Source organism: Xyrauchen texanus, chromosome 46 (assembly GCF_025860055.1).
Source record: "Xyrauchen texanus isolate HMW12.3.18 chromosome 46, RBS_HiC_50CHRs, whole genome shotgun sequence".
In the NCBI taxonomy this organism is placed as follows: Eukaryota; Metazoa; Chordata; class Actinopteri; order Cypriniformes; family Catostomidae; genus Xyrauchen; species Xyrauchen texanus.
In genome coordinates this window covers 17,303,412-17,318,891 of record NC_068321.1, presented here as the reverse complement: position 1 = coordinate 17,318,891, position 15,480 = coordinate 17,303,412, and the positions used below count along the sequence as shown (strand labels likewise).

The following is a 15,480-nucleotide window of genomic DNA, read 5'->3' as shown; positions in this document are numbered from 1 at the left end:
AGAGAAACATCATCTAGATCATCTAAATGTGACATTTACTGTAGCAATAGCTTTGTTTTTTGTGTTCGATATAACTTTAAACCAAAGTTGTGAAATTATTGATTCCTGTTCTATAATTTTTGTTTATAAATGAAAAAAAAAGGAATGATTAGGACAGATGAAACATACTGCCAATAAACAGACATGTATTAAAGCGATTTTGGTTATATTTATAACTTTATAAATGTGTATTATAGAAAATAATATTCTGAATAAATATAAACTGGCTAGCTTGAATGATGTAAGAACAGTTTAAAAAACAAAACATCATCTATGCAACTGAGTGGAATATATTAAATATCCGAATAATCTTGTGCATGTAAATGCAGTCAATCTTTAATAGTGTTTCCTATTGGATCTAGTTAGACTGTCACAAGTGAGTCTCAGCCTTGAGGGTCTATGAGACAAGTTGCAGCCCTGCCAGCCTCATCCCTGTTGTGCATTAATGAACAAAACTCCCAGCATGGCTGACAGTACTGGACGCAGTGCTGCGACCTGGCCAGATAATGAGCCTATCTCTGCTGCCTTCCTCCATGACCTTTCTGCTCAGCCTTAATATACGAAACCTCCCACGGTGCAAGAAGCCCAAAGGCTCTGAACTGCTCAGGATGGGAATGATCTATCTTAACAGGCCCTCTGAGCTTCTGAAAAACACATAATCACAAATGATTAAATTTGTCAAGGAGCCTTAGATGCCCAATGATGTGTGCTGACCAGTCATGCAGTTCCTTTTACACTGTAAATCAAGAGTTAGAGAAGGGAATCCACTCCATGATCAGCATGAAAATGAAAGAGAACATACACTTCAAGTCCAAAAGTATGTGGACACCACCTTCTACTTAACAGGATTAGCTATAACAGTAATTTAAGTGAAGACAAATCTTACTGCTGCAGCATACATTGATATTTGTGGTTACAGTTTGGGATGGGGCCTTTTTTGTTCCAACGTGACTATGCCCTTGTGCACAAATCAAAGTCAATTTCAGTGAGTCTAGTATGGAAGATCTTGTCTGGCCTGGACAAAGCCCAGACCTAAACCACACTGAACCTTAGGGATGAGTTGGAACACTGACTGTGGGCCAGGCCCCATAACCTAACATCACTGCCTGACCTCACTGATGCTCTGGTGTCTAAATGGGAGTAAATCTCCACATCAATATTCCAACATCTAGAGGAAAGCATTTTCAGAGCGTGGAAGGTCTCATAGCAGCAAAAGGACAGATTAATGCATTTGAAATTAAATGTTCATTAAAACACCAGGGCATCAGTGAGGTCAGGCACTGATGTTGGGTGATGGGGTTTTACTTGCTGTTCCAATCAATCACAGGTGCTCAGTAGGGGTTCAGGTCTTGGCTTTTGTGCAGGCCAGTCAAGTTCTTCAAAACCAGACTTAAAAAAACATTTCTTTATAGTCCTCCTTTTGTGCACACTGGCATTTCCATGCAGGAACACAAAAGGCCTTCCCTAAACTGCTGCAACAAAGTTGCAAAAAAATCATATGGAGAAGCATTAAGATTTGTTTTCACTGGAACAGCCAAACCTGTTTATAAGAATGGGGTGTCCACATATTGTACTTTTGGCCATATCATGTACTTTTAGTGTATAAAAAGCTGTTTATAATGTCCTCTATTGGGCCTCCAACACTCATGCAACTTTTACATCATTCTCTTATATCCTTGTGGTAGAAAGATTTGAGAGGCTAAGTAATGATAAGGGTTCTAACATGCTCTCAGCAGCACTACACACCCATCTAATCCCAGCATGCTCATTAACATAGATCAGTTAATAATTGACAGTACGTGAAAGTTCTGGCAGCTGTGGGATCGGGCAATGCCTGGCTGCCATGTGCATTAAAGGCCCATTTGGTTTCTGCAAACACTTTGATTCATTACTAATGTATGGTTATCTTCCTCTCTTTCATCCTGTTGTGTTATTGCATTAACGGGCTGAGATGAACCAGAGAGCTGCATGTGTGAATAGCAGTTGTTCAACTGACTGGTGGTGAACTAGTCTCCAAGATCACATCAGCTATACCACCTTTGTTCCCGAGGACAAGACACTTAACCCCAGCTCCACAGGGATTTTCAAGTAATATACTGTAGGCTCTGTTCCAAAACCTAGTGAGCTGCCTACATAGGCAGTATTTGAAGGCATCATAGGCACACTCTTGACAAAGGTTGGATTGCACTTCACAACTTTTAAAATCTGATATATCTGAACATATTTCAAAATACTCAGCATAATACATTTACAGACTTTGAAAATTGCTACATACAAAAATTGGGCATCACACACCAAACAACTGAGGATCACACACTACCCAACTTCAAATGAAAGACGTTCCAATCCGGTCACAAACTCAACACAAATACACAGACCTTCCCATTCTAGGGAGTAGCATGACATGTGAACAAACATGGATATGGAAGCTGGCTGGTTTTATTGTTGCATTTTAGTCTAGGGTTTGAAGACACGACAATTATGGCCTCTAGAGACCACAACACTTGGTGAGGCATCAAAAGTTAAACTCTACTTGAGTGCTTGTTCGTCATCTTCATTTTTTAAACTTAATGTCCCAGTGCGATTTCCATTGGTTGTACATTGTATGACTTCAGATTTGAGTCATAGAGCATCATACACTACAACATTTCTACTGTTGTCATGGATAGTTGGCTCAAAAATATGAAACATGTTTAATATCCTTCGACTAGAAGGAATCATAGTCAGTGGCAACCAGGCAAGAGCTACAGGGTGATATGGCTACTGGCAGCATATGTATATTGTTCTTTATCAAACAACAGCATAAAGACTAAAATTAGAGCAGTTATTATCATATATTGTATATGTGTTGTGTACATGTAATAGAATCACCATTAAAGCAATGGCTTATGCTTTGTTGGCTTCCTTTATAGGTTCATTATGATATGTAGAATATGGGTTACAATTTTTGTTTGATATAAAAACATCTCTAATTAAAAAAACAAACCTGCAAATTGTGGTTATTTTCAGAAGTGATAATTAGACAGCAGGTTTATGCTTGTTTAAAGAGTGGAGAGTCAAGTGCAAGAACAGGATTCCCTTGAGGTGAAACACTTGTCTGAACACACATCTATTTCCATACATCTTTAAGCATTTTATTGAGTCCTGACTGCGTCTCATCATTTATTTGAAATAAATCACGACACTGTTTTTTTTTATACTGTATCTTTAAGATTTCTATATGTAAATTACCTAATTTAGGATTTACTTTAAAGTGTGTAATTTCTTTGCCACTAGAACATCATCAAATGGAATTTGAAAAAAATACTGCATGTTTACAATCAGGTTTCCCCAACACTATTCCCAACTGCATGTCTCTGATAGAATAGTATTTATTTATATTTATTACACACTTTTAATTATTAGAAGCAGGTGTAATGCCCAAAAAGCAATTTCAATATGAGTCATATCAAATGAATGATTGCTCATATAATACACTACACTGCCATGGAATGAAGAAATACATATTTCCCATGACCAGAAATTCAAGGAAGCCTTGGTAAATGCTATTTAATGCACTAAATTAACTATTATGATATGATTATGTCAGTTAAAATATCTTATTCCTGTTTGGCTGTATGTCTTCTAGGATAATGTGGATCTGGGAGATCTGATGTTTTCTCTTTGTTATTTGCCAACCGCCGGGCGACTGACCATAACGATAATTAAAGCCAGAAATCTTAAAGCCATGGACATCACAGGAGCGTCTGGTAGGCTCCTCACCGCTCTCACCTCTAAATTACTTATTGTCCCTGCAGTAATGATTTTTGTACATCATCATGCCATGTTAAAACATAGGGCCACCCTGGGCTCTCTGAAAGAATATTGATTTCATCAACTAAACACTTGAGAATGTGACAGGGGATTTTTAATATACACAAGCAGTGCCAAGCAACTATTTTAGTAATTTTTTTCTTCTTTCTCGTTTAAGATCCTTACGTAAAGGTCTCTCTAATGTGTGAAGGACGGAGACTGAAGAAAAGGAAAACATCAACTAAACGGAACACGCTTAATCCAGTCTACAATGAAGCCATCGTTTTCGATGTTCCGCCTGAGAACATTGACCAAATAAGCCTTTTAATAGCAGTTATGGACTATGACCGGTAAGATGCAAATTTTTCTTGTTATCAGTGTTGGGGAGTAACTAATGCTGCCTTCATGTGCTATCAGAAATATCCTACTTCCCACATCTAAAGTAGTAATAACGAGTATGTCGCTTTCAAGTGCTTTGTTGTCGGAAAGAACAGAAAACATGGATGACTGCAGGTTCATTCATACATATTTCTTGGGGAAAATGCTGACGATAATGGTATATTTGTCAAATGCAAGCTATTAAACGGTGTAAAAACCTACAATATTCTTAATATTGTTGCTGACATAAATAAATGAATATGACCGAAACGACAAGTGCTATCAATTAGCTGTATTTAGAAAAATGAATAAGATCTGTCATTCACTACAGAAACTGAAGTGAATGATACTTGATTCTCCTCCACCATTTCAGGGGGCCCCACCTCTTCAGACACTACTGCACCAATGTATGTGACCCATTTTTGGGTCGTGACCCACCAGTTGAGAACAGCCAGTTTCAAAGTGGCTTCCCCAACACCCGCTTGTTCCTCCGTCAGTTTTACTGTCGCGCAGAGCTAATCCGAATGCACAGCTAGCAATGTGGTATGAGCTAGTGAGTGGTGCACGTCAAATATGAACTGAAAAAGAATCTCATCTGAAAGAAATATGCTTTTAATTTTTGCCAAGCACAGTGTTCAGAGACTATAGAAGTTTATTCTTAGTGCTTGTGGATGATCTGAGGAACAGCATGAACTGCTGTATATTCCCTATGCAGCAAAGGTTTCATATCAGATTTAGATCACTGTCCTGTTTGTGAAGCATGAACTGCAATGTTTCAGTGTCTCACAGCACTGAAAAACCAGTGATCTGACATCCAAATGGATCGAGCATCCTGATGAGGCGAAGAATAAATCATTTATAAAAAGACTGTACAAAAATCATTATGTTGCTTTGCTAAAGGGTAGACAGCACTTGAAAGTGAATATTAACATACACGGCTTTCGAAAAGAGACACTGTTTGTGGGGCAACATGGTTAAATTGACACATTCTAAGTATGCATATGTCCCTCTTCTTATTCACAGCGTAGGTCACAATGAGGTTATTGGTGTGTGCCATGTGGGGAATAGAGCTCAGAGTTTGGGACGTGACCACTGGAACGAGATGCTCACATACCCACGCAAACCCATTGCCCACTGGCACCCAGTTGTAGAGGTAATGCTGACCTTATTTTTATTTTCAACAGCAAAAAGTGTTTGGAGACTAAATTTCACTGGTTATAGGTATACCTTTCATAGGTTATGTTGCGGATGTTTTGAAGTTCACTTATGGTAATCAATAAAGTAAATATATGAATGAAGACAAGCCTAAAGTTGACTTTTTAAGGTGTTATTGTTTTAAAGAAATCATATAATGTATTTATTTCTCCTTTATTTTTTTCCCTCTGAGGTTTCATTTTAAAAATAATTGTGTACCAAAAACATAACATAATTTTTTTTAATGCTAATTGTCAACCTTATCTCTGACCCTCAAAATTAAACAGGCTGTATTTTCAGTGCTGTATCTTGAAGACTTTTATGTAAACATCCTCTATGCATGAGAATAAATTAGTGCTGTGTTTCGAGGCATCTTTGATGTGTTAATTTTAGTGACCATATTTTAATTTACAACATTACTGATGTAAGACTTAGAAACTAGTAGCTTTTGCAGCTTGGTTCCATAGATGTTTTCTTTTGTTTTTGGACTGGTATGGACGTTGCACAACTAGCATCTCCAAATGGAATGTCAAAAATAATAGATGTGTCCCAAATCACACTCTTCTGCATTATTCTATGCCATTTTGTAGTGTAGGTAGTGCAAGTAGTATGTTTACTCTAAAAAAGCAACAAAAAGTGTACTACGAATACCCATATGATGTACTTCTTCAACCAAACAAATGGAGTGTGGAATGTTGGACACTTCATGCACTCAACAGTAACGACTTGCCCAAGTTATGGGGCCGTGATCCTGGCCTGGCAAAACAATTGTAATTACTGGTGAATGTGGCAACTAGCGAAGCTTCAAAGAAGACAGCACCTTACAAATGTGAGTTGAAAGTTTTACCAATACCCCACACTGTGTGAACATGTACCTGTACAAAGAACCTGAACTAAGTTTGGTTAACAGGCTAAAGCTAGCGGCAACGCACCAGGTGTATTTGATACGCCACTTTCATTATCTAAAAAACTGCAAATTCTATTTGGGATGATGCTACACTTTAAAAATTCATACACTACATGGCATAGAGGGCATATTGCATGTGCTTAGTGTGATGTGCGTCATTTGGGACACAGCTAATGTCTCCCCGTGTCCAAATATGCCTACCCTAATATGTACTGTAGTATGCCAAAAGCAAATCTTCAAAATGTAAAAACATCCCAATGTCCTTTATATCATAGTGTTTACATTCTGATTCTTACCATTTGATCCCTATGAGTTTTCCTCAGCTAACCCTAATGTTTCTTTCTGGCAGTGGGTTGCCCAAAGCACAGCTGGTGGTAGCCAAGGCTCCTGTAACTCCCTGAGGACACCTCCTTCCCCATAATGGATACTGTGGAGGTTCAGCCATGTAGAAACCTGCAAGGTCCAAGTTACAACATTAATGAAAAGGAGAGAGAGTGAGACAAATATCTCAGTTCCATTAAAGGTCACTTTAAATGTGTCACACACTCAATGCAGTAAACACCCAGGACTCTTTTGACATAAGAATATCCTGGATAGAACAAGAGTGTCAAGTCCACTGCATGTAAAGTGACCATGTGAGCAGTATTTGTTTTTTAAATGAGCCTTGAACATTGTTCTGCTTTTGTCATCAAATTTAGTTGAGAGTTAAGTATTTTTAACATAGTCATGTTTTATGTATCAGTAAAACACATTGTAATAACACACTAATATTGTTTGAAGTGTAGTGCATGAGGTCTATTTTGTGGAATTTTATTGTCAACTCTTACTGTATAAAAATATATAAGAAATGCAATAGCAAGACTTGGGTCATGATTTCGTCAAATCAAATTGGCAAGGCAAATTTATGTCTACTCACAAAAACTTATATTTTACTTTTCTTCCTAAAAGAACAGAGCAACAGGAGAGATTAAAGATATGAGGGCACAGTTTTTACTGTAATTTGTCAACAGATTCCCCCTCTTGCCCTCTTTAAACTCTTTACAGATGACATGTCAGCAAACTGCACATGACTGATGTTCTTCTATTCAGAAATCATTCAAGGGTAAAAAGATCCTACACAGAGGTCCCTGACAAAAGGGCAAAACATTTAATCTGTAAGAAAAGATGATTCTGGTTCTTTAATCAAAGTCCTGCTGCACTCTGGCTTCCTGACATGTGGCTTTAAGTCGGTGTGAGAGGTCAAAACTTTTAAAATGATATTTGTCATATTGTGGTTTTTACCGGAGTCAGCAGGCGAGGGATGAAAAGATGCTCCTGCCAGTAGGCAGGTGGAAATCACAATTACTGACAGCTGGTAGTGGAAGCTGATTGCAGAAGCCACACTCGAGACTAGTACGATTAAAGAATCAAGAGAAAAGAGACAACCCAAACTGGAAAGGTATAGCTAAGAGATTGCATTTTCTCAAATATAATATTTTACATTGGACATATTATGTAATTCATTTTAAATATGATGAAACTTGATTTTTACACCAAGTTGATTTTGAATGCAACTTTTAAAAAAATTAAGCATATCTTTGGTAATTATTGTAAAATGCACGATTATTGTTGGTAGGAAGGTGTTTTTCGTGGCATAATCTGCCATTTACATGTCTATATTTGGTCTGTCCAATCAATTCGCACCTTCCGCACATTGTTTGCTTTAAGGCTCATCCACACTAATCAATTTTTAGTTTCCTAAGGTCATCATTTTACAAACTATGCAGTAATGGAGAGCATTTTTGATGGAGGAAATCGGCATCCCAGTGAGCATGAAAGAAATAAACATAGCAAAATAAATGCATTTTTCTGTCGTCAACAACCCACTCTCATATTGCTCAAAACTCGTATTACTTTTTTACCCATAGAACACAACACTCTTTTCTAAACAACCAAAATGCATAGCTGCCAAGTTCAGTTGCAAATTTTACTTATATATATATATATATATATACATATAAAAAAATGTATGTGCATTTACAGTAGATCAGTATTTCAACCCAGGTTCTCTTGCACATTAAACCAAAACTTTACCAATAGACTGACACGTTTTATTCTTAAACATCTACTATATTGTTAAAAAACATTTGGTCATGTCTTGTTATCAAGTGAGGCAGGATTGCAACTGCTACCTCTCAAAAAATAGGTTCAAGAGAAGCTTATAGCTTAGAAATATTAATGGAATGTTATGGATTAATTAAAAGTTAAGCTCAATCGACAGCATTTTTTGCTTATTGTTGATTATCACAAAAGATAATTTTGAATTATCACTCATTCAAATTTTTTTTAAATCACAGTATTATAAAGGAAGTGAATGGGGCCAGTCCAAATATGCTAAAATACAATTTGTTTCAAGAGTATAGCCACACAGATAAGGTAAGCGATTTTATCACAGTAAAATCATGTTAACATGTATAATGTTTACATCTTGTGTATGTACTTTTTAAATGGTGTGTATTATAACGTTAATAGACTGGCCCCATTCACTTCCATTGCAAGTGCCTCGCTGTAACTTGTTTTTTTTTTTTTAATGAAGGAGGTATAATTTTTTGTGGTAATCAACATTATGCCACAAATGCTTTTAATTAAGCTTAACTTGTATTGAACACATAACATTCCTTTAACATCATCAGGCTAAGAGTGGAGCGACATGACACAATTATAACACAAACCACAAAGCTGTCTACACTACAAAACAAATGTGGATAATAACAAGTACAATGGTTTGCAGTGTAGACAGCTCCACTGCTTATAACAGGGACATTCTAGTTTTTTTCGCTTTGCACACTTTTATTGATGACGGCGTGTTCGACTTGTTATTAGAGGGACTAGTTTGTTAAACTGACAGCAGTTAGACCTTCTATCGCAGTTAGAACTGTGTTTACATAATGCTGCGAATAGCAACCTGAAATTGTATGATGTCAAGATGTGCTAATCAAGAAGCTGGCACTCTGGGGTAGAGGAACTGTCAAGAGTAAAAAGGGAAGTGTTTCCAGTAACTGCTGTGTTCTGTGGGCCCCACCGCTTCCTAATTACAGCCGGCATTATGAATAATTTAACAGGGCAATCTCTGTGATGTGCAAAACTGAGCCAATCTCTGCACTCTCATATCATTCCGTGGGGCTGATCTGTCACCAAACAGTAGGGCTCTTTAGTAGCACAGGCATCACAGGAATTACAGTCTTTTACCAGGCTGTCTCACATCATGGTGCACCTTTTCCATTAATTCTAGCTTGTTATCTAAAGTCTTAAAATTGAATTATGCTCATTTCCTATTTCCGGTAAAGGGGCTCTAATCAGACTTTACCTTAATCAATGGTATCAGGTTGACAGAGTGTTAATGGAGAAGCCTTCAGGGCTTTACTGAGATGGATCTGATGGTTTTTCAGTACCCATGCAATGCTCGTTTACTTCCACTTTTGGGCCTTGCTTAGTGAAAATCCTTACAAAAAAGTACTGTGGTAGTGCCATGGTACAGTGATGGTATCATATGATAATACCTGTATGTTGATATTTTGTAGGTATATATAAGTAATATTCCTTATTCCATATACCATGATACTTACATGGTACTCCAAGGTCCTTTAAAGAATACTATGGTACCACCATGGTACAGTGCATGTCCAAAGACCAAGATATTACCACGGTACCATGTCAACAAATAATTAAATAATTAAATGAACAGTTCTAATATACTTGGAAAGAGCTATCTGTTAGCGTTCCTATTCATATCAATGCTGGTTCTTTGGATGGCCTGGAAGTATGCAAACAGTATGTTAATTTTTTGTTTGTGAACACCCAGAGAATGCTCTAGAGATAAAATAACTCAGTTAATTCATCATCTTTGGTAAGACTATCACTTCAGTCATTTCAGTAATTCACCCTGTTCTTAGCATCTGTTGCTATGGAACAATATTGAGTGGGTGAGAAACATTCATACTTTCTGATTGTTCCCCACCTACACACCTGTTCAAATACAATTTGGGGAGTCACTCTGTATTTGCTTTCATCTGCTATTGGTTGTGTTATATACCACCTGTGTGCTTTGTTTCTACAGTCATTTCTTTTTGTGGCAACATCTGCTGCAGGACCTTGAGGCTTACAAAGATGTAAAAGATGACATAATCTAGAGTTTTTTTAGGTTTTTTTTTATTCTAATATGACAATGTGCACACAATCTTCTGAAATACTCTATTTATCGCTTTCCTTCATTTTATGCCAGCTGATTAAAACATTTTATCCCTGTATCTATGCATACCATTAAGGTGACAGATGATTTGTCATCTGTGTCATAATTCAGTATAGCTACAACCTCAGAAATGGTTCTTGAACAAGAAGTTTCTCTTCTGCGCTTGCCTACTCTTTATACTCCATTTGAATGTAACATTCACCAAATCTAAAGTACAGCTGTTAAATAGATCATCTGATTCACTCGCATTTTCTTTACTTTACTTTTCACAAATTTTACATAGACTACTAATCATAATAAACATTTTGCGACATTGCCGCAGCTCCACGAAGCCCTGAACGTAAGCCAAAGTACAGTTCTCTCATTTCACACTCACTCTAGCCTCCTTTATAAACTTATTTTATTTATTTAGGCCTATTTATTTAAGTTTTATACGCACCGTAGAGATTAAGTACTACTGAAATGCTACTAACATTCTTCTAAGTGCTTTGCAAAACCAGCCAACACATGTGAAATGCTGAAGGACTGAAAAGTGTCTAATAATAATATTTATTGCAATATCTCTTATTTTAAATTATTGTATTTATTTTTCATTGTGTAACAGAGTCAGAAAAGTGCACTTCATTTTGTGTATGGCCCTTTAATTATATTTAAGTTGCACTCTCCACCCATTGGCTGGTGCTGGTTCCGGCTGGGTCATTAAGATTCCCGCCAGCTGAGAGAGTGGTTGTGGTGGGTGAGTGCTCCCCGGAAAAATATTTTAATTAATTTCATCTTGTTTTTTCGGGGTTAATATCGACAGTATTGTGTTTTATCATGTATGAAAGTGTATTGCATGCTCTCTTCTCAAGCTACCATGTTTTATGTGCTATAATGTTTGATTTAATGTTCATCCTCATTATACAACATGCGTGAGCATGATTATTGGGATTGACCACCGCTTTTCAGTGTGTTTAAACAGGTACAGACTTTATATTTTAAATTATATGTGTAATTATATACCTGTCCTATATTATTAATACATAAAAATAAGATTTGCACCAGCCGAGATAGTGGTTTGGCGGAACATGCGTGAACATGATTATTGGGACTGACCACCACTTTTCAATGTGTTTAAACAGAATAAAATCCACCAAAGGTGTGAGATGGTGTCAATCGAGTGCTTTATTCAACACAACACAAAGAAAACCCCATTATAATTGCATCAATATGACCTATTAAAATACATTTCTAATAATAAACTTACTAATTGTTAAAAATAAATAATAATAATAATTATTGTACATTGTAATAAGTATCAGGTAATTATATTCACAATGAAATTAGGTACAGAATAGAGGTTCGCCCTGTTTTACCGAGGTTCACTAATTTGGAGATTTCTGGCCTCACCCCTGCTTTGAAGACTGTACTGGTTGCTGATTTTCCATGCAATTACAGTGAATGGAGGCTGAAGCTTTCAAGCATCAAAAAGGACACAAAAGCACCATAAAATATCATAAAATTGGTCCATACGACTTGTGTGTTATATTCCGAGTCTTCTGAAGCCATATGATAACTTTATATGGAACTACTTGAAATTGTATCTTAACATCTTCACTAGTTATTCTCTTGAGAGTGATGTCAGATTCATGAAGAAATATTTTTTGTGTCCGATATTTTCAAAGAAATGGTAGATCCAATTCACAAAACCTAATACTTAGAGTTGCATAATTACATGTACAATAATTATTGTCTGATACTACTCTTGAATTAAATTCACCGATTCCAGTCGCAACAGTCAGAAGCTTACTGAAGGGGAAGATTATCAGTGAAAAATAACTTAAACTTCGGTCTGTTTCTCACACAATGCTGTATGACTTAAGAAGACTTTAGAAGAATGAGCACTCGTTTCATGGTCAGGATCACATTAATAATGCTTTTGCATCCAGTTTGAACTATGAAATCTTCAGTCTTTATTAATTGTTCATGTATAGAAAAGTCTTTATTTTTTTTTTTGTTCCACAGAACATTTGAGTTTAGAATAACAAGGGTAAGGGTGAGTATATTAACAAATTAAAATGTTTCTGTGAATTCTTTTAAAGTCTACCAAACAAATTCTTCTATGTACCCCTGTCGAACTTCCTCTGCTTCCATTTGTCTTCGTGGTCAAATGTTAACAGCGAATGCCATAATATATTCTTGAAATTACCCCTGCTAAATTGCTTCAAAGAACATTTACACGCACCAAAAGTACATACAGTAGTGAGAATGCGCAAGGTCATATTTAATTATATAATTAGTAAAAATAAGTGCCTGTTATACAGCCGTATATTTTGTATTCAGTGTTATATTGTCACACAGGACATAGTTGAAAGAGAAGTGTTCTATAAAATTCCATTATACTCATGTTTTTGACAATAGAGTAGCAGTTAAGTTACAGAGACAATTCTCCACATTTCAAACTCTTACAACCCCCAGACACCTGTGCAGATGGCAAGATGGATGCAGTATCAATGGGAGTCTTTGCTCATTACCTCAGTTTTTCTCCTTTTGCAACTTCAAATTAAAGTTGATAGTGGGTGTACTAACAAAGGTCTCATCCAGTTATGCTAGAATATGAATATGAAATTGTGTTCCTCGCTGGTGGAACAGCCTGCCAAACCTGAGCAGCTGTTTCTCTAACCACCCATAACAAATCTATTTCGCTAGCATTTGATCCAATCCTACTAATACAATAACCGTTTTATTTCTTCTTCTTAAAAATAAATAAATAATATCCATCGATTCTTTTATCACAGTCTCTTACCTTCCTCTCTACTTGTACTTTTCTGAGCAATTTGTAAATTTGAATTACAGCACTTCTCATATTACTGCCTCCTTTTTGATGAATTGCTTCTGTTTAATTCCTCATTTGTATGTTGCTCATGATAAAAGCATCTGCTAAATGAATCATTGTAAACAATATTGCAACATATGATTTTTACTTCTAACATGCATACTAAATCATACTAAATTTGTTCAAGGAACAATTCACCCAAAAATGAAAATTCTGTCATTTTTAAATTCTGTTTTAATGCTGTTTCAACCCGTATGCTGTTATTTATGTTTTTTGTCCCATAACCATAATGCCATGACGTCAAACTTGCAGCATAGGCTCAAGATTTGTTTTGAGAGTTGCATTGGAGAGAAACATTACTATTGAATAATGGCTTAAATATTTTTTTATCACACAAAACTGATGTATGGCTTCAGAACATTTGGAAAATTTTGCTTAAGGATGACTTTTATTATTATTATTATTATTATTATTATTATTATAGGTATTATATATTTTTATTGTGTTTGAAAGCCCCTGGTCTTCATGAACTCTCATTGTATGACAAGAGCTGTATAAAACTAAAAGACAGCAGTTTTGGAACAACAAGAAGGTGAGTAAATATTACAGAATATTCATTTTGGGGGAACTATTCCTTTAAAGACCTCAAACCATTCTCTATAAATCAGCTTGTTGGTTATGGAACATACATTGCATTGATGTCCACAGTGCTGAAATAGCAGACTAGTGTTAACAAAGACCTGCATCAGGTGCATCTTACTGTGGTCCACTGGAAATATCATTAATGTTTCATTTGTATTTAAAAAAATTTTTTTTATTGAAAACATTGTAAGGTACTGGGTACTATATTTTAATGTATGACGACAAGCTAATTTCGATGCAAATTAAAGCCCTGGAATTAGAAAAAGCATGATATCAAGTCTTTAACTACTGACCTGCAGCATCTCTCAATTAGATTTTTTCCTATATCATCCTCTTCATGAGCCTCAAAAGTTATATCTTTACACTCATTACAGTTCAGAGGTAAATTGCAGCCAATGTGGCCCTCCAGCCTTAAATGGAAGCCAATTAGGTGAGTACTATGCAGCCTATGTTTACATGTCTCTGATTTACAGCCCAAGGGGATTCCAGAAAATTAGGGTTTCACAGTTAGCACACACATCACTTAGTTGAAAGGCACAGCAAATGATTGATCATCTATCCATCTCAATTGTCAAGGGATTCCATGCTCTCAAAAGTACCCAACAGTTTGTTATTAGCAACTAAGCGCGTACTGTATACGCAGAACAATTAAGGCCCCATCCTACGGCTATATTGCTGTCCAAACAAAATAATTGTATGATCATTCTTTTACACACAAACATTAATGCACATTAACATAACCAACAAAACTGCAGACAATCTGCTTTCTTGTTTTAGGCTGAGTAAAAAATGTATGAGTGATATGTAGCATTAACATTTCCTGAAAATGTCATTATGATATTTGATATAGGAACATGTATAAAATTCCTTAATATGTTTTAGATGGTTTGTGAATTATGGATATATGACTCTTAAGGATAGGTGTGAAGGCTGGTTCAGAGTGGACTGAGAAGGTATCTGCGGGAAAACTGAAGCCTAAAATGAGATTACAACTCACTCTTTAGCATTTCGCCAGGTGCATTCTCTACACCATCTGAAATGTATACTGCTAGAGTAGAATAATTAAAGGGATAGTTTGCCTAAATATGACAATTCTGTCAACATTTACTCACCTTCATTTTGTTCCAAACATGATTAACTTACATTCTGTCTAACATCTCCATTTTTGTTCCACATTTGAAAGTAAATCAAATGGGTTTGGAATAACATGAGAGTGAGTAAAAGATGGCCAAATGCTCGTTTTTGGGTGAACTATCCCTGTAAAAGGGAAGACATTAGGCTATAAAGCTTGGTTTAACACAAGTAAAATTAATAAATAAGATAATGTTGATTGTGAGAATACCCTTTAAGACCAAATGTATATTTTGTGGTTGGGTGTGTTCTTGTATTCATTCTCCCGTCAGATTCCCGTAAGCGTGTCAGATCAGGTTTCACCAAGAACACCAAAGCACTTAGAGCAGTGGTACTCAGCTGGTTTTGCTTCAG

The 15,480-nt window shown here is 36.2% G+C and overlaps 1 protein-coding gene across 1 annotated transcript in view; it reads left to right on the top strand.

The window, feature by feature from the left end:
- The window catches only part of syt9b (synaptotagmin IXb), a 34,361-nt gene extending 27,556 nt beyond the window's left edge, over positions 1–6,805 (top strand). The window contains exons 4-7 of the mRNA XM_052120081.1: positions 3,668–3,788; positions 4,010–4,181; positions 5,233–5,362; positions 6,660–6,805. Of these exons, the coding sequence (XP_051976041.1) occupies positions 3,668–3,788; positions 4,010–4,181; positions 5,233–5,362; positions 6,660–6,731 (495 nt within the window). The 3' untranslated portion in view covers positions 6,732–6,805. The remainder of the gene's footprint in view (positions 1–3,667; positions 3,789–4,009; positions 4,182–5,232; positions 5,363–6,659) is intronic.
- The last annotated feature ends 8,675 nt before the right edge of the window (positions 6,806–15,480 follow it).